Source organism: Dromiciops gliroides, chromosome X (genome assembly GCF_019393635.1).
Source record: "Dromiciops gliroides isolate mDroGli1 chromosome X, mDroGli1.pri, whole genome shotgun sequence".
Classification (NCBI taxonomy): Eukaryota; Metazoa; Chordata; class Mammalia; order Microbiotheria; family Microbiotheriidae; genus Dromiciops; species Dromiciops gliroides.
The window spans coordinates 64,548,338-64,567,574 of NC_057867.1; the positions used below are offsets into that span (position 1 = coordinate 64,548,338).

The 19,237-nt window shown below is 47.9% G+C and overlaps 1 protein-coding gene across 3 annotated transcripts in view; it reads left to right on the top strand.

Annotated features, from left to right (window-relative positions):
- GABRQ (gamma-aminobutyric acid type A receptor subunit theta) overlaps positions 1 to 19,237 on the top strand; it is a 71,135-nt gene that overhangs the window by 43,301 nt on the left and 8,597 nt on the right. For all 3 annotated transcript variants that reach the window (XM_043973812.1, XM_043973811.1, XM_043973813.1), the window contains 5 exons: positions 6,706 to 6,926; positions 12,617 to 12,699; positions 14,266 to 14,403; positions 17,232 to 17,384; positions 18,565 to 18,812. In XM_043973812.1, the coding sequence (XP_043829747.1) occupies positions 6,706 to 6,926; positions 12,617 to 12,699; positions 14,266 to 14,403; positions 17,232 to 17,384; positions 18,565 to 18,812 (843 nt within the window). The remainder of the gene's footprint in view (positions 1 to 6,705; positions 6,927 to 12,616; positions 12,700 to 14,265; positions 14,404 to 17,231; positions 17,385 to 18,564; positions 18,813 to 19,237) is intronic.

Sequence of the window (19,237 nt, forward strand, 5' to 3'; positions counted from 1 at the left end):
GACTGACCTTCAACATCCCAGTAGCACTCTTCTTTCTTCCTAATCATTTGCCTTAAACATTTATCCTTCTCTGTTGCCTAGCAACTTGTCACTGACTCAGAATATTAACTACCCCATGCCTCCCCCTCTTCTCCATCAGCCTGAAAACATTGGTGCCTAGAGAGGAAGAAACCCCATCGTAGCCTTTATCAACAACATAGGTGCTCTTGCCATTTTTGCCCATTCTCCATATTACTGAGAGACATTTTCCCCTTCATGCTTTTTAACCTGAAGGACACAACCACTAAAACTAAGAGTTTTTACTGGTGTTCTCTCTGGAAATGAAAGTCCTAAAGATGCCATCCTTCACTCACTCGACTCTGCTTAGGGCTCCTGGTGGGTGTCTCCCTGGTACAGGCCCATCAGTCTCTAGTGACTGGCATCCATTGTGTAGCAGTACTCCCACAGGCCCCAGTGCTTTGGTTCAGTGGCTCTTGAAAAGCCCCAGTCTTTTTTACAGAGGCATCTGTTAGTCATAGGGTAAGAGGATATAGACAGAGAAAACAGACAGCCTTCCTCCCAATAATCCCAGCAGCCAAACCAGGAAATCCAAAGATGCCATCCCCTGGCTTCTCAAGTTAGGCTTTTCCTCCTACCTGGGGTTTGGCTAGACAAAATTAACAGAGGCATATTCTCACCAGTTTCGGTTCCAGAAGCTTCTTTCCCTGAAGAAGCACAGGTATTGGCTTTACTCCTTGGAAAGGGAGAGAGGAAGGACATGCAGGGAAAAGGAGACAGAATTTTTTTTTGGTGAGGCAATGGGGGTTAAGTGACTTGCCCAGGGTCACACAGCTAGCAATTGTTAAGTGTCTGAGGCCAGATTTGAACTCAGGTTCTCCTGACTCCAGGGCCAGCGCCACCTAGCTGCCCCCGTAATTTTTTAAAAGGCCCTATTCTCCTCATCACAAAACCTCAGAACTGGGTGAAACATTATATCATCTTGCCCATCACCCTCATTGGGCCAATAGCTACAACAATAACAGCAGATGAGAGGATTGAGAGATGACCCAGTTTCCCCATGTGTAAAAATAAGGGACTTCAACCAGATGGTCTTAGAGATCCCTCCCAGCTCCAAGATCCTGTGGTTCACTAGGACCTCTGTTCTCTCCTTCCCATTTATAGTCAAGTCAAATGAGATGGACTGAATGTGTCAGTCACCTTTCCTGGGGCCAGGAATCGGATCTACATGAAATTTAGTCAAAGAGTAGTTGTAGATTACAAAAATGGACAATGATTTTTCAAAACCTGTTTCTGGATGTTTGACAGCAATGTAATCAGCCCCCAACCCTGAGCAGTGGAGTGGCCACTTGACAGCTTTGAAGGAACTTCAGAGGTCATGCTGATGGCCTCCAAAACCATGATCTAGACACTCACCTTCTCCCAAGCCCTTTTGACAGCATGGGGCAGTGGAAAGAGAGTTATCTGGAGAGTTATGGGAACCTCAGCTTAAATCTTGGTTCTGCCCTTACTACCCATGAGGCCTTGAGCACATTGCTTAACTTCTATGAGCTTCTGGCAACTTCTCTGAGAGAATGAGACAAGTAGGTTGCTATCCATATTAGCAGAAGGAGATCCCTCATTAATAGTGTTCTTAATGTATCCATGTTATTAATGGATTAACAATGTGTGCAGGGCAAATATCCCAGGCACCAGGCCCTGAAAGATGATACTGACCAATTTAGACTCAGTGGAAAGAAAGACTTAGTAACAATTACAGCTGTCCCAAAGTGGAATGGACTGCCTGGGCAGGTAGTGAGTTCCCCATCTCTAAGGTCTTCAAACAAAGACTGGATAACCAATCATTTGATAGATATGTTCTTATGATATTGACTAGCTGTCCCCTGAAAACCCCTCCAAATCTGATATGCTGTGAATCTGTGAAGCTAGACATAGTCCCTCCCTCAAAGAGCTTAGAGTGGGGGAAGTGGATGTAACTACACACGTGTGCGAATACACACACATACACACACATCATTTAAAGAGTTCCCCACTGAACATCATTTCACAATTAGATCGATAACTCATTGTAACCAATCCCCACCTGAAAGTTGGCTCCCTAGTTCCTTGTTCCTCACTTAATGTATTCACTTGCTCTCCTTAGGGTTGTTGGGAAGAAAGTGTTTTGTACATCTGAAAGCTATAGAAATTTGAGATATCAAACAGCGTTTGGCTTTGGTGCCAGAGGCAGCCCCATTCACAACAAAGAGGCACTGAGTTAATAGTTCTACCTGGTTGCTTCTGGAAGACAAAGGGAAAGAGAACAGGAAAAGATAAACAAAGCCTGAGGTTTTTTCAGACCTTTAGCCCAGTCCCTGCAAGGTCAAAGTCACTGCCCCATTGGTGGCTGGACTTCCTCTAGTTACCTGAAGAAGCTGGTCTCAGGTCAGGAGGATATAGCCCCTCGTGTCTTAGCTTCCAAATGAAATCAGTGACAACTCCCCCCCACCCCCACCAGCCCAGCTTTCTGTCCTTTGTGCTGGAGCTGAGTATGCCTCTGGGGGTGATATACTGTCCCTTTTCGAGATGTGAGCAAAAGATTGTTTTGAAAGAAACAATGCTCAGACTCATTCGAGAATTGTCATCTTTAATAATATCTTAAACTACAGATCAGGGGATTCCCATCCTCCACCTGGATTGATATATGGCTTTTTGGCTCCTTATTCTTAAGCCAGTCGTCTCCCTCATCCCCTTCCTAGCCATCCCCAAGCATGGATCCTCAAGGATCCATGCAGAGATTTAGTGTGTTTTTTCTGCTCACCTCGGGTCTTCTAGCATATCCGAGCAGCCCGGCCCAACTTAGCCCTGTTATAATTGTAGGTCTCTCTAAAGACACTTTAGAAGCTTTTTTGGTCTAGATTTAGGCTACCCAGGAACAGCTTTCCCATTTATAACTCTGTTGCCATGGAACTAACTGCCCCCCACAAATATGTTTCACGTAGAGTTGTAGTTTCACAGAACCTGTGAATGATATGAGGGGGAGTGATTTATCTGTACCAGGCCATTTATAATAGAATCATGGCACAGGAGAGATCAAATAGAGAAAACTGAGGAGAGAGAGGTCATGTCTAGCTAGTGGCATCAAGGGAGACTTCATGGATTTGCTTATAAAATATGTGAAGGGAGAGTAGCATAAAGTCAGGCTGGAAATGTGGGCTGGAGCCAGACTGAAAGGTCCTGAATACCAAAAGAAGAAAGAAGTTGGTAACTAAGCACTAGGGAGCCACTGCAGGCTTTTGAGTAGAGGAGCAACATGATCAGTGTTGAGCATTAAGAAGAGTATGCTGGCAGCAATAGGACATGGAGATTAGAGAGGGGAAGCCAGCAAACCATTTAGGTGGATGCTACAATAGCCTAAGGCCAAGATAATGATCCAGAGTAGATACAGGACCAGCATCTGAGATAGAGTAGAGGTAAGACTTGTGACCAATAGATGGAGGGTGGGGTGGGAAATGAATGGGGAGGGAAGAGTCACTTGAGGATAGTGGTGCCACTAGGGTTCCATTGAGGATGTGTTGGGTTCAAGATACGCCCCAGTAGATAGCAAGAAGACAGTTGGAGGGTCTTTTCCTAGGCCACTCATGGAAGGCAAAAGGTTGTACACCCTGATAAGAGGAGAGCAGCAGGAGCCTTCAGTGGATCTGCAGGGGCCCCAGGGCTTTGTAGGCATACCATTCATTCACCTTACATGGATGGGTCTACCTGGATGGGTAGGAGGGGGATTCTTGAAGATCTCTCCTGACCCAGAGAGGGGTCCAGTGGCAGGGAGAAGGTTACCTTCTCCAGACAGCAGGTAGTTAGCAACCTAGGCTCCTGTGTTCCCCCCTCAATGGAAAAAAAAATCCTCATTTAAAAAAAAAAATCATGTGGTTGGGAGCAGCTAGGTGGTGCAGTGGATAAAGCACCGGCCCTGGATTCAGGAGGACCTGAGTTCAAATGCGGCCTCAGACACTTGATACTTACTAGCTGTGTGACTCTGAGCAAGTCACTTAACTCTCATTGCCCTGCCCGCCCCCCCACCCAAAAAATAATCATGTGGTTAACTATGATGTCACCACTTTGTATAACCTTCTTCTTCTAGAGAGTTCCAAGCAGCCATGAGCAGATGTAGACACAGACACAGGCCAGGCCAGGGAATAATTAGAATAGCTTGAATTTCTGGAACACTTCAAGGATTATAAAGTGCCTTCCTCCCAACAACCCCACAAAGTGTCCCCATTTCATGGGTCAGGAAGCTAAGGCTCAGATAGGCGAAGTGACTTGCCCACAGTCTCATAGCAGGAACCCAGGCATCCTAGATACATGTGCAGTGTTCTTTCCATCACCTCCAGTCCCAGGACCAGTGCCCTGGCAAAGCAGCCTATGCCTCCTTAAGGGGAAACTGGGCCTGCTAAGTGACCAGTCTTCCTCATTGCAGGCCTTCAGGCAGAGACTAGATGAATATTCCATAGGTAAATTATAGAGAAGATCCTTATTCGTGTGAGATGGCCAGTAAGGTCCCTTCCAACTCTGACACTGTGATTCTCTTCGCTGTTACTGTCTTCTTGTAGTGGCAACTTCTCTGGATAGACAAAGGAGACTAGAAGGGAATCTGACTGCCCAGAGGGCTTATTACTGGTCAGATAATGGGGTGGGGGTGCCAAGCAGGGCCCTAGATCAATCCCACCTTCAAATTTTGGCAGCAAAAGCCCTTGGGCAGCTACTGGAACAGCCATAAACTCGCTCTTGCCTGCTATATTCCAGAGATCAGTATGGAGCTAATTTTTGCCTCTAGCCCTTCACACTTCCCTTTAATCTGAGATTCTTTATTAAGAACTAGATTTCTTTGTCCTTGCTCAGCTACCTGGCTTCAAAGCAACTAACACAGCCTGCCCAGCCATGCTCTTGCATTGCTCCCCTATCTCTGCATGACCCAAAGCTGAAAAATAGCTGGATGGCTGAGCCACAGCACTGTGTGTATGCATGTTTGTGGGGGGGCAGGGGGGGCGGTTGGGCTGTTGGGAAAAGCTTCAGCGTCCAGCAATCACTAGACTACTGGTTTATAGTGGTCATTTTGGAAAAGAAGGAAGCAGATGCAGCTAATGGTGTAAGAACCTTGGAGAGCTCAACCAAGAAGCCCAGGCAATGAGCGACACTAATAACGCATCCCTTTCCTAACTCCCATGTTAATAATGCTGAAATGGGCAGGGAGGATTGTGACTTTGGATGTGTAACTGTGAAAAACACCTGTTGCAGCGCAGTGGAAGTAGTTTCTGATGAAGGACGGTGCCTTCCTCATTGCTGTACCCACAGGGGATGGAAGTTTCAGGTGGGATCTCTACTTCTATTCTAGAGACCACAAGTGGACTGAACCCATTCTTGTATCTTACCCAGTTCCCCTAACGGTGGGGGTCCTGTCCTTGGGTTGGGGAGGGAAAGGAAGGGAACCACTTATGCAGAGGCTGATTTAGCTTAGCTACCAGAGAATTGTGCACATCCCTTGTGAGTTTCCCCTCTTACAGAGCCTAGGATGAAATCCACATGTGAAGCTTGTCCTGAAATGCTGCACAACAGGCATGATCACCAGTACTGAACATAGGTGTAGAACTATCAGCACATTAGTTTTCATCTCAGAAGCCCTGGGAGAGACAGGGATTCCCATTTTACAAATGAGAAGACTGAGTCTTGGAGGGCTAAAAGTGGCTTGCCCAAGCTTACACAGTCAGTACCCAACTAGGAAGCCCTGGGTTCAAATCCCCAGTTTTGACATTGTATGACTGTAAAGCTGTATGAACCTGGGCAATTCACTTAACCCCTCAGTTCTCTAGGCAACTCCCTAAGACTGTAAGTTGTGTGAGGGCCAAAATTGGATATACGGAGCATTAATCTCCCCTTTGAACTTTCCCTTTTTTATATATCTCCCAGGCCCTTACCTGCATTGGCAGAGGCAGCTTCTCCACCCAAGAATCCCCTCTGCTTATCAAATTACAAGTGCAATCCCCATCCCTATCCAAGCCAGCAGTAGAACCCAGGCCTCTTGCCTCCCAGACCTATAGTCTTTCCATTGTACTGAGCTGGCTTTTAAGACAACCAAGAAAGGTCTTAAGTCTCCCTCTCCATCTTGTCAGCCATGCTGTGTTCCTCAGCCTCCCCTCTCCAAACAATGTATTGGTTTGAAGAGGTGAGACCCAGGGAGCTGCAAGATCATATCCCACTAGGGAAACTCCTACCTGGCCTGCTTACACTTAACAGCAACTCTTCTTTCTGAGCACTGGCAGAGGAAGGCACATGGCTTGGGTGGAGAAAGGAGAGATTGACCTCTTGGACACTGGCCATTGCTGTCCCTGGGGTGCATCCCCCAAAGAGGACTAGAGCAGTGGTTCCCCCCTAAGCCCGCAGCTTGTCCAGTTCTATGGGAAGAATGACATCTCCCTCCTCTCCTCTGCCCTTGCTAATGGAGGAACACTCAATGGAACACCTGAAAGGATGGGCAGCAACAGCATCTTCTTCATCTCCATGTGAAGACGGACTCCTTTCCACCACTTCCTAGACAGAGCCCTACCTCCCATTCTTTGTGCACCAGCTCAGTGTTCTCACACACATGCACACGTATACACGCACACACGCACGCACACACACGCACACACACAGTTACCTTCAATATATTGGCTTTCCTTTATGTCTCCACAGGACTACACCATCACCATGTATTTCCAGCAGAGCTGGAGGGACAAGCGCCTGGCATACAGTGATTTTGATTTCAACCTGACCCTGGACAACCGTGTGGCTGATCAGCTGTGGCTCCCTGACACCTACTTCCTGAATGACAAGAAATCCTTCCTGCATGGAGTGACTGTGAAGAACCGCATGATCCGTCTCCATCCTGATGGGACTGTCCTGTATGGCCTCAGGTAATTCCATCTAGGAGTCTAGCACTCACAGTAAATTAGGCAGAGAGCGTGGAGACTCACATCCCATTCAGTGGGCACTGCAGAGCTAACTTGCAACACACACTGGGGGTATACTCTTTTCAGGGTTCCATTATCTACATAGTGAGTCAAAGAAGCATAAGATAGAGTTGCTGTCCTCAAGAGCTTATCATCTATTCAGAGGAAAAAATGAGAACATTTCTGAAGAACACAAATAGCAAGTGAGAGACAGAGACACACAGAGACAAAGACAGAGAAAGACAAAGACACAGACACAAATACAGAGACAGGCAGAGACACAGAAAAAGAGTCAGAGACAGAGACACAGAAACACAGAGAAAGACAGAGACACATAGAGAAAGATAAGCAGAGACAGAAAGAGACTGGTAAAGGTGAGAGTGTTCTCTTTTGGTGCCTAACCATGGGAGTGGGCTCAGTCAGCACAATCAGAAATGTAGGTCACCCCCACTGCTCCCCTCAGAAATGAGTGCTTTGTCCATAGCATAGTCACAGCCACACTGTTCATGCTCCCAATTCTCACTCCGAAAGGACTGGTGACCTGCCTCCTGCATGCATGCATCTATGGGCACACACATGCACACTCACATAGCCACATGGGGGTAAATATTTGGGATGCCTAGACCTCCACCATTGTCTGGTCCTTCCTCTGGCTTCTGCTCCTCAGACACCCCCACCAAAGTATAATATTCAGTCAACCCAAATCCTCAGAACATAATCTTTCCATTTAAAAAAGGCTTTCCCTCCAACTCCTGTCTCCCATTGAGGTCTAAGCCTTGTCACAAATTCCCCAGGATGAGGTGGGGGGAGCTCTCCCTCCAGGCCTCCTCCCCTTCTTACTAAATCCTTACAAGTCACCACTGATCCATCCCTTCTCATCCTGTGGGATTCTTGTCCATATCTTCCATAGGGGCCTCCCTCTAGGAGTCAAGAAGAGGTCCTCTAGACCTCGTAGCGTGGTGTGGATACCAATGGAGTTGCCCATGTGGCATCCCCAGGCCCCACTCTATGATCTGCCCATCTCCTTGTCTGGGCAAACACCTCTCTGATGAAATCCTTGTGGCAGCTTCTCCTGGGCAGTTCTTCACTGGTGATACCTGGCAGTTCTCTCTTATGATCACCTAGCCATGTAGTACCCCCAACTTTAACTCTTTGGCAAATTCCCATTAGGAAAATGGAGATCATCTCCCTTGGAGCTGCCATGAGAAACGTTATTTAAAAGGGTTGTGGAAGCTGTGTTGTAGGAGGTAAAACATATGACTTGAATGAGCAAATCCCCACTGGGCTGAAATGGCCTGGACCTACATCCCAAGATGGTGCCACTGTGTTGTGGTGCCAAGCCAGCAGGCCAGCCTGACGCTTCTCTTCAGGTAGCATCCTGAGCCAATCAACTGGCCATAGGGAAGGATGGGAGTCTCAGGATGCTCTTTTGGTTTTGATTTAGTTTTATTTTGTTTTCAGTTCTGAATCCTCTCCCTCCCATTTCCCCTACCCATTGAGAAGGCAAGAAGAACAAAGCCTATTATAATGTGTATAGTCAAACAAAACCAATTCCCACATTAGCCATGTACCCCAACCCAACAAAAGAAAAGAAAATATGCTTTGATCTGCACTGAGTCCATCTGCCCACTCTCGGGAGGTGGGTAGCATGTTTCCTCATGAGTCCTTTGGATTTTGGTTAGTCGTTGTGTTGATCAGAATTCCTATGTCTCTCAAAATTGTTTTTCTTTTCACTATTATTGCCACTGTATAAATTGTTCTGATTCTGCTCACTTCACTTTGCATCAGTTCATATGAGTGTTCTCAGGCTGTTCTGAAAGCATTGCCTTTACCATTTCTCATAGCAGAATGGTATTCCATCACCTTTGTGTACCATAGCTTGTTCAGCCATTCCTCAGCTTATGGGCAACTTCTCAGCTTTCCAGTTGTTTGCCACAATGAAGAGAGGTAACGTAAATATTCGGCCCACCATTTTGTCTTGATGTTCACCAAAACCGAAGAGCAAGGAGGAGCCTTCCTTCCAAGTGCTGCTGGAACAGCATCTGTCCTCAACAAGTGGTAGCATTTACCACGAAGAAGAGATTTTTAGAAAAGAGAAGAAAATTCCTGCTGGCAGTGATGGCCATGAGGCTTGGAAAGATCTAAGGGAGGCTGCCAACAGGGCCCATGCTTCTCAAGTGATGCCAGCGCCAGTCTGGGATTCCTGGTATGGGGGGTGCTGGAACTCCCTTCCTGCCATGTGGCTCCCCTTGATTCTCCTGAGGATGACAAGTTACTACTGCCCCAGACCTGGAAGACATGGACTGCCACCATCATTGTCTCCCCCTTCTGTGCCCTTGTCATCTAGCAGCATGCCATTCAGGAATCCTCATAAAGCCATTCGGCTCCCAAGGTCCTGGGGGGAGGAGAGGGCAGACAGGAGCAATGATTCCCTCTTCTCTTGCATCCAGTGAATTCTCCCTATGGACCCCAGCCCCGCCAAGGAGTGGAGATGCATTCCTTACTAAGTAATCAAAGTCCTTTTTCTGTTATCAGCTCACTTCTAGCATACCTGGCTTGAGCCCCAACCAGCCACACTTCGTCCAGACCTCTGAAACCTCAAGAGCTGAGTACATTGTAGCCAAGGCAGCTACGTGGCACTGCAATGGATAGAGCACTGGGCCTGGAGTCAGGAAGACTCATCTTCCTGAGTTCAAATCCAGCTTCAGACACTTAGTAGCTGTGTGACCCTGGGCAAGTCACTTCACCCTGTTTGCCTTACTTTCATCATCTGTAAAATGGGCTGGAGAAGTAAATGGCAAAGCACTGCAGTATCTCTGCCAAGAAAACCCCAAATGGCATTGTGAAGAATCGGACATGACTGAAATGACTGAACTACTACTACATTAATGGCCTCCAGATCCCAGTAGCTACCTGGAATGATAGCACCACTATACCAGCCAGACAAGAGGACAAGACACAGGCAGGGAAACAAGACCATTCCCCTAAGAAGAACATTGGAGGCTGCTGCCAGTCCACAAGGTCCAACAAGTTACCTAGAACAATATTTGTTCCCTTCCTTTGTTCAGCTCACATGTTGAAAGAAAGGAAGTAAAGCCCCTTCTAGAGGTGGAGGCCGTAAGGACCCTTTGCCCCAGCGAATCTGGAAGAGAAGGTGGATCCCCTGGTGGAATATCCCCCCATCCTCCCTGTCCAGCATAACTTCTGAAGCAATGGCAACCAACACACTGCCTGATCTTCTCCCTCCTCAGCTCCGCCCAGGAAACCAAACTGCATGGACTCCATTAATCACAATTTTATCATGGGTGACTTGGTTCCCCTCTCCTCGCCAAGCTCCAGTGAAAGCTCTTCTCCTTCCCCTCCCCCTTAAAAGGTGGTTTGTATGCTGGAGCCAAAGGCATGGAGGATGGACATGTGTGTGTGCGCGCGCGCGCGTGTACACATGTGTGAGAGAGGCATGTGTGTGCATCTGTACATTCCCTTAGTCTCTCCAGATCTATTTATAGCACAGCACGCAATGGCAAAGACTCTCCTCAAGGCTTCATCTCCCACAAACAGTCTTCCCAGACAGCCGAGAGATAAATTTAGCACACAGGATTTCTTAAAGAGACAGTGAGGCAGCCACTACAGCTTTCTCTGCCCTTTGCCTTGTCTCTTCTTCAGGCTTACTGCCTGCCCCTTCCCCACCTTGGGCCACCATTTCTCTGGGGGTTCTCTCAGTTTCCCTTTTTCCGCTCAGGCCTTGGCTCTTTGTCCTTTTGTTCCCCGCCCCCTCCTGCTTCATCCCTGGCCCATCTCTCAGACCACGGGGCTCAACTCAGCTCCCAGTGAACAGTTCACTGCTTCTCCCTGCTCCATAAACAAGTACGCCAGTTGATGAATGCTTTGGGGATTGCTAATTAAAGGGGGGAGGTGAACAGACACACACATACACGTGCACACACTATAGGAAATGGAAATTGAACTCAGTGAGGCTGGAAAGAGAAACTGGAGCTTTGAAGGAGATTGAGATGAAGAGGACAGTGCAGACTGACACAGGGTTGGGGGGGGGGCTTATGGGAATGATTACATCAGCTAAGAATGGGGGTTTTTATCCCATTTACACCTTACCTCTCTCCCTCAATCTTCTCTTTTCCTTGCAAGATCTCCAGTAGCTCAGCCACATATGCACCCCCTCTTTAACACATAGCCTAGAATTTCCCATGATCCACTCTGGACCATCTGCCCTTCACCCTCTCTCTCCAATGCACATGCGTGCAGGTAGCTCCAGGTGTTCCCTAAGCTACCGGATAGCTGTGTGTGGTCATATAGGCTTATCTCCACACACAGACATACACACGCCAGGGCACCACACGTCACTTCCATTCTCATGACCCCAGATACTGGCAGCCGCAAGGCACGGGAAAAGTGCCTTGTATTTGTAGGCACAAGAGGGAGCTTCAGCACCTATCTCTGCTATTCACTAGCTGTGTAACCCCAGGGGAGTCCTTGAACTTCTCTGTACCTCAGTTGCCTGGCTATAAAATAAGGGCATTGGACTAGATGACCTCCTAGGTCACAACCAGCGCTGCCAAGGAACCTGGGAATATACATCGAGCAACTTGGTTCTCATTACTTTGGTCCCAAATGTCTCTCAGCCCTTCCCAGGGGCTCAGTTTCTGTTTTTAATCTTGTCAGATTTCTAGGCTTCTTTGTTGTACCCATAGTATTCTTTCCTTCCCCTCTGTATCTTTAGTTCATTACTCTTCTCACCAAATAGGCAGAGATTGATGGAGAGGGAAGGAGGGAGAAAGGGATGGCAGACAGAGGAAAACAGAGAGAAAGAGAGAGTAGCCTAGTGGCAAGAGCACTTGACTTGGAGTCAGAAGACTTGGGTGCAAGTCCTGGCTGTCACTCGATTTGAAACCTTAGTTATGTCATTTCCCCTCTACAGGTCTCAGTTTCTCCATCTGAAATGAGTGGAATGGACTAGATGGTCCCTTCATCTCTAAATCCTCTGATCCCCTACACTCTTTTTGTTTGTTTGTTTTTTGGTGAGGCAGTTGGGGTTAAGTGATTTGCCCAAGGTCACACAGCTAGTAAGTGTCAAGTGCCTGAGGTCAGATTTGAACTCAGGTCCTCCTGAATCCAGGGCCAGTGCTCTATGCACTGTGCCACCTAGCTGCCCCTGATCCCCTACACTCAACCAAATCACTACATATGCTATCTCAGCAAATTGGGACAAAACATAAAAATAAGCATCTTAATAAAAAATACAATAAAATGGGGGGAAGGAGACTAGAATGTGTCTAAGACCTCTTCTACCTTGAAATCCTCTGGTTCAGTAGAAGCAGTACCAGATCTGAAGTAAAAGGGCATGGGGTCAGGTTCTCCTGTCTACCATTTACTAGCTGTGTAATCTTGAGTGTTTCAGTTAACATCTTCCCAGACCAGCCTCAATTCCCCCTCTCTAAAATGAGAGGAGGAGACCAGATGGTCTCAAAGGTTTCTTCCACTTCTGCCATCCTGGGAAATCAACAACTCCATGAACAGGCTCGGCCAGATTGAAATGTCTCACGGTATTGGAGCCACATACTATGGAGAATGCATTACCCTCTCTTCCCGTCCTACCACCAAGCTCTCATGTTTTCTTTCCTGTTCTTTCCCCTGCCCAGAATCACCACCACTGCTGCCTGCATGATGGATCTTCGTCAATACCCCCTGGACCAGCAGAATTGCACCCTCGAGATTGAAAGCTGTACGTATTTTATCTTGGTCCCTTCTCTTCCCTCTGCTCCAGCTCCTGTGGGTCAGAAGAAGGAAGGCACAATGGAGGGGCCTGGAGACAGCTTATTTAAAGCTTATTTTAAAATTTTATTTAAATGTTATTTATTTTAAAATTATTATAAAGTTCCCTCTTTGCTTTTTCAAAGCCCCTGCCTCTAGAAGCATGCCAGTCCATGTGATTTGGAGTCTCCAGCTGCCAGAGAGACCCTTGGTCCTTCCTTCTTGGTGACTGACTAAATGCAATCAAACCCCTTAATTCTAGCCATTCTCCAAATATGTTATCTTTTTTGCTTCCCATTCAAATGAACATAAGATATTGAATTCGAACACAGGCATTGTCCCCAAACTTGATGCTCTATTTGTGAACGTGCATCTGACAAAGTACTAGTTATGTTCTCAAAAGGTTAGGGTGAGCAGTAAATTGTCATGCTCAGCATGATCAGTAATGGAATGTAAATGAGATCCTGAAGGCACTAATGGCTGATGTCATCCTTGGTACCTCTTGGTATTTCGAGAATAGTTTATGACCAAGAAAACAGTGGATTGGGAATTCTATACAATTCCCTGCACTGTGATTTTGTTTATGAGGAGATGCTCTTGGGAAATTTGCTACTGTTAGAACCCCTTTTTCTTTTTGTTCTCCATTACTTGTAAGTCTCACTCAGAATGTGGGAAGCAAAATTGATATCCTTAACAATTTTGTCTTTTGCCACTTGAAGAATTTGCAATTAACTCTGGTCTTTTGAGCTGGCTTCTTTTTTTTTCTTTTTTTTAAATTTTTTGAGAGGCAATTGGGGTTAAGTGACTTGCCCAGGGTCACACAGCTAGTAAGTGTTAAGTGTCTGAGGCTGGCTTTGAACTCGTGTCCTCCTGAGTCCAGGGCCAGTGCTTTATCCACTGTGCCACCTGGCTGTCCCCGAGCTGGCTTCTTTTACTCTAAGAAGGGTCCCTGTTGACAGAAGTCATCTGAGGGAGGAGAGGCCAGTGACCTTTGGGAGCCTTAGAACAGAGGCTTCCTCTGTTCCTCCATGAAAAAAACTCATCCTGAGTACAAATATTAGCCAAAGACTCAGGTGCAGACAACATATTAGCTCGCGCACTGATGCTTCTTTCTCCCTTTGTGTGAGTCTAACGGGGGAGGGGGGGGGCTGCCTCCCCAGGAAAGTAACAAGGGCTAGCTTGAAGGGAAAAATTAGGGAGAAGGCTCACATTGTCCACTGTGTTCATGAGAAGACTTATGTGGTCAGCTGAGAACCTGATGAGAAATTCAATCTGGAGCACCCACAGGTATGACAGGTGTTACTGCCTCCTCCTCAGCTCAGAAAGTCTCCTTGGCCCTTTGTCCACATGGCCCACAGGAAGCTCCCCCTGCTGGCCCTCCAGAAGGGCTGCTATCTCTCTCTGTCTTAGCTGATGGTTGAGAACCCGAAAGCAAGCAGACGCGATTCTCAGGCTCCTGCCCCCAGGGAATGCACTTCACATGCGCAGGCTCATCCTGAAACTGACCCATCTCCCTTCTTCCACCACCTCCTTCCAGATGGCTACACCGTTGATGACATTGTGTTCTACTGGCAAGGGAATGACTCGGCTGTGACTGGGATGGATACGCTGGAGCTGCCTCAGTTTACCATCATGGAACAAAGACTGGTTACCCGAGAAGTGGTGTTTACCACAGGTGGGCCCCGGAAACCCACATGCCAAACCACTAACTACCCTTCTCCTACCCTTTCTTATTTCTGCCTCTGTTTCTGTCTCTGCCTCTCCCTCTCGATGTCTATCTCTTTCCCTGTCTCTTTCTGTCTTGCCCTCTGCCTCTATATCTGTCTCTGTGCCACTATCTCTATCTCTTTCTCTCTCATCCTCTCTATCTCCTTTTCCCTTTCCTTCTCTTTCTCCGTCTCTCTGTCCCTCTCTGTCTGTGTGTGTCTGACTCTGACTCAACCTCTCCCTATACCGCTCTCTTTCTACTTCTTTATCACCCCTTCCTCCTCCCTCTCTATTCCCCTCTCCCCATCCCCTTACCTGCTCTGGACTGCCTTTGCTTTTTTCCTCTGTATCCCTAGTGCTTAGCATAGCACAGTGCTTGATACATCATGAGCGCTTTAATAAACGCATTTTCATTCAGTCAGTACAGGCTCCATTTCTCTCCTGCCCTCTTTCCTCTGTCTCCCTTGTTTGTGCGTCTCTTGATTTTCTCTTCCCCCTGCCCCAGCCCGAGTGCTCCTGGGAGGGTGGTCCCAGGGAGGAGCCTTCTCTCCCTCCCTAGTTTGCACTCTCAGCCCTGTCTCACAGAATGTCTGTGCCAAGGCCTCAGAGGGAGCTCAGCCCACAGGGGTCAGCTGCCCTTCAAAGAACCACACCTCACCCATCTGCCTGGCATCCTCTGCTCTGTAACAGGGGTTCATGGGCCAACTGAACTGCCCATGTCCTGACTGAAGGATCCCCACCTTCAGATGGTCCTCAGAAGTCAAGCAAGAAAAACAAGCCAAACCAGGCAGCTTCCTGAGTTAGGGAAATGAGTGCTGAAGTGGCAGCTCCACCCCCAGAGAGACAGATTCCAAGTCCAGACTGGCTGCCAGAATTAAAAAGGATTCTACGTTAGTGGTCATCTAGTCCAACTCCTCTCTTCTTGGGTCACAGCCCCTAGCTAAGTTGACATACAGACCATTGAAAAACTTCATTCCGCCCAGTGCAGAGCACCAAGAAGTATACCTGTGTAACCTTGGGTAGATCACCTCCCCTCTCTAGGCCTCAATTTCATCATATATAAAACAAGAGGGTGGGAATTGATGACCCTGGGACCCTTCCAGCCCAGAATCCTCTAGTTGGTTGTAAAAAAACAACTGCCCAGGATGCAGGGCTCCCTCAGTTGGTGCCTGCCTATGAATCTCGTTTTCAGTCATGTGGAATCCCCCTCCCCACCAGCACCCAGCCCTGGAAGCAGCTGCCCCTGTGCCCAACAGCCTAGGCTCCCACTGGGCTTTCGTCTGCTTCTCTAGGAGCACACTATCAGCTTTTCCTTCCATCACAGATTTTTATAACTTGGTTTGTATTTGCTTCTAAGAAGCAAGCTAGCTGCTTAGAGTGGCGAGTGGCTACCATTTGGGTGAGTCGGAGTTTCTGGGAGTCTTTACCTTCAAACCGATGAGACAAGAATAAGACAAAAGTTTCCCAAAGTCCAGTTCCATGACAGAACCAAGCCCAAGCTGAAGGAATAATTTAACATGACCAAGCTCTTCACCAAACTTGGTGAAATGATCTCTCTCCTGTCTATACTCTGCTCCCTAGGAATATTTTGGGGAACTCTAAAAGGGTAGAGAGGGCTAGAGGCAAATCTCAGAGAGCCTTGACAGCACAGAAAGCAACAGAAAACAGCAGGCCTCAAATCCCAGCTAGGTCACTTCCTACCTATATGGCCCTGAACCACTCACTCCCCCTGGAACCTCCGTTTCTCCTCCTGTAAAGGAGGGGGAAATAACCCCACCTCCCAGGATTGTCATGAAGAAATCACTTTGCAAACCTTAACATTCTCCAAGAACATGAGCTATTGTTGAAAAGGGACCTTTATGACCATGGCCAGTCATGTGCTTCTCATGTTGGCCTTCCATCCCCTCTGCTTGAAGGATCCTAACAGGGTGTTGGACAGACCACTATATCAACAATTCAGTTCATTATTAACCAGTGTGACAGAGACAGTTGAGCTCCTGCCTGCCTGCTGGGGACCTGGCTCAGTGACCCCAATGTATAACTCACATAGCAGCCATCGGATTATTGTTAGCTGAGTACAGATTGGCCAGGTGGCAGTGGCCTGGCCTTGCCAATGCCCCCAGCAAGGCCTGGATTGCTGATAAATCGGCATGTGGGTGGAGAACATCCTTCCAAGGTGTTAGCACTCACAGTCATTCCCTTCTATGCCTGCCTCTTTATACTCCTCCCTACTGATGCAATTCAACAACTCAATTCAACAAGCACTTATTAAAGGGCCTACTGTGTGCCAGGTACTGTGCTAAGCCCTAGGTATACAGACTCAAAAAGGAAACAGACCCTACTCATCAAGGAGCTTACATTCTGCTGGGGAGGGAGGGAGTGACATATACACAAATCGGTCAATTACCACAGTCATTTGGCAGGACACAGCACTAGCAACTGGGCAGCTCAGGGCAGGCCTCACATAGGAGGGGGCACTTAGGCTGACCCTTGAGGGTCCCAAGAGGCAAAAGCAGGAAGGCATTAGAGAATAGCATGTCAAAGAGCCCAGGGACAGGAGAAGGAATCCCACTGGGAACACAGAGTATGTGAAGGGGAGTCATAGAGCTAACAAGGCTGGGAAGATAGCTTGGAAACACAATTGCGATGAGCTTTAAATGCCAAAGAGAGGCATTTGGAGTTGAGCCTAGATGCAGTGGGGCATCACCGGAGTGTTCCCCCATTCCCACTATCTTAGTAGCATTGGCATCAAATGCCAGATAACAGGAATGGCCGGCTGGGGTGTCTCCTCCTTAGGTTCATACCTGCGCTTGTCACTGAGTTTCCGGATCAAGAGAAACATCGGCTACTTCATCCTGCAGACTTACATGCCCTCTGTCCTCATCACCATCCTGTCCTGGGTCTCCTTCTGGATCAATTATGATGCTTCTGCTGCCAGGGTGGCACTAGGTAAGTCTCTGCCTCTGGAGTAATCGCCCTGGATTGCAGCCAGTTTTCAAGAATACAGAAAAGGAGAGATGGCCTTTGAGATAATTACTCTTCTCACCACCCTCCCCACACACAAGCCCAGGGAAAAGATCTCTGGACGCCTGTGCTGGCACAGCCTGTGAGGAGCCAGTCTGAACATGAAGGCACTGGGGTACATGGCGCCAATGGGGCAAATGTGGATGGAGCTCACTAAGACAACAGGCTCCAGCCATCCCATACTATTCGGTAGGGGTGGCGAGTCAAGAATCCTGGGTCTGGAGTTGGAGCACATGGGTTCAAATGCCAGCTCTGCTTCTTACCAGTATGAATAACCTTAGACAAGTCTCTCTCTCTCTCTCTCTCTCTCTCTCTCTCTCTCTCTGGGCTTCAGTTGCCTCATTTGTAAAACGAAGGGATTAGACTAGGTGCCTTCTAAGGTCCCTTCTAGTTCTAGACCCATGATGCTGTGATCCTAAGGATATCAATAAAATAAAACTACTTTCTGGAAAGAGTAATCCATGAACCCTTTTGAAAGGCCTGAAACCTGGACCAAGGTAGGCCTGAGAGATGTGCTGCAGGAAGAGGCTGGATAGAGATGGAGGAATGCTGAAGACAAACTTGGTGTTCGTTCAATAGGACTGAGAGCCAACTGAGTCCTCGTACTCCCAGACTCACATACACGAACACAGCCTTCCACCCTCATTCCAGTATCCTTACTGCCCAAGCAGTTTAAAAAAAGTGGAGGCAAGTAGAAGTAAGTTTTAATTCCATTTATTTTGACATCAGTCGTTTTTTGAGGCAATTGGGGTTAAATGACTTGCCCAGGGTCACACTGCTAATAAGTGTCAGGCCAGATTTGAACTCAGGTCCTCCTGACTCCAAGGCCAGTGCTCTATCCACTGCAGTGCCACTTGGCTGCCCTGACATCAAGGTCATTTCTGTCAATATTTCCCTCACCTTGAAATTGACCTCTCCCTTTGCCTTAAGCAAAGGCACCAACCCAGTGCCAGGCCAGTCCTCCCATGCTTCCTCTGCAGCACCTACTTGCTTCTTATCTGCTGCAGACACAGCAGTCTGTGGTCCTAGCCACAGAGGGGCCCCAGCACCCAAGCTCTCTCTAGCCCCAAGCCCTCTGACAGGTTTGGTGCTATATTATTTGCAGGTGTAACTACAGTGCTCACCATGACCACCATCAACACTCACCTTCGGGAGACCCTTCCCAAGATCCCATACGTCAAGGCAATCGACATCTATCTCATGGGATGCTTTGTCTTTGTGTTCCTGGCTCTTCTGGAGTACGCCTTTGTTAACTACATCTTCTTTGGACGTGGTCCCAGTGAGCAGAGCAGGCAGGCTGCCAAACGTTCCCAGTCCCAGGGAAAACGAGGCAAAGGGCGCAGAGGTCCCCAGGTTGGTCATCCTCTTCCACACTAACAGAACCCCTCTCTCAGGGTTTGCCCAGTTCTAGAGCTTCTCCAGACTGAAGCAGAAAGGGTGCTCTAGCCTAGGGGTGAGAAGTAACTCTCCATGATTTCCCTTGGGGTTAGGATTGCAGGGTCAATTCAAGCTCTAGAAAGCATCTGGGATGATGGCACCTCTGGATTGGGTCTAGGGAAGCTCTAAGACAGTCGAAGGAGATTTGGCCCTCTGGGTCCTCCCAAAAGACCATCAAATGTCAGGAGCCACTACTCCAGGTCTTTTGCTAGACCTTGCAGGGAGAATTCCTGGTCTGAACTTCTATGCTGTCGCTCATCAGTCACCTGCCAAGAAGTCACCCAGTCTGCCTGCTCAAGTTTCTTCTCTCAGGCTAACAACCTTGTTGCTACTTTTGTCTC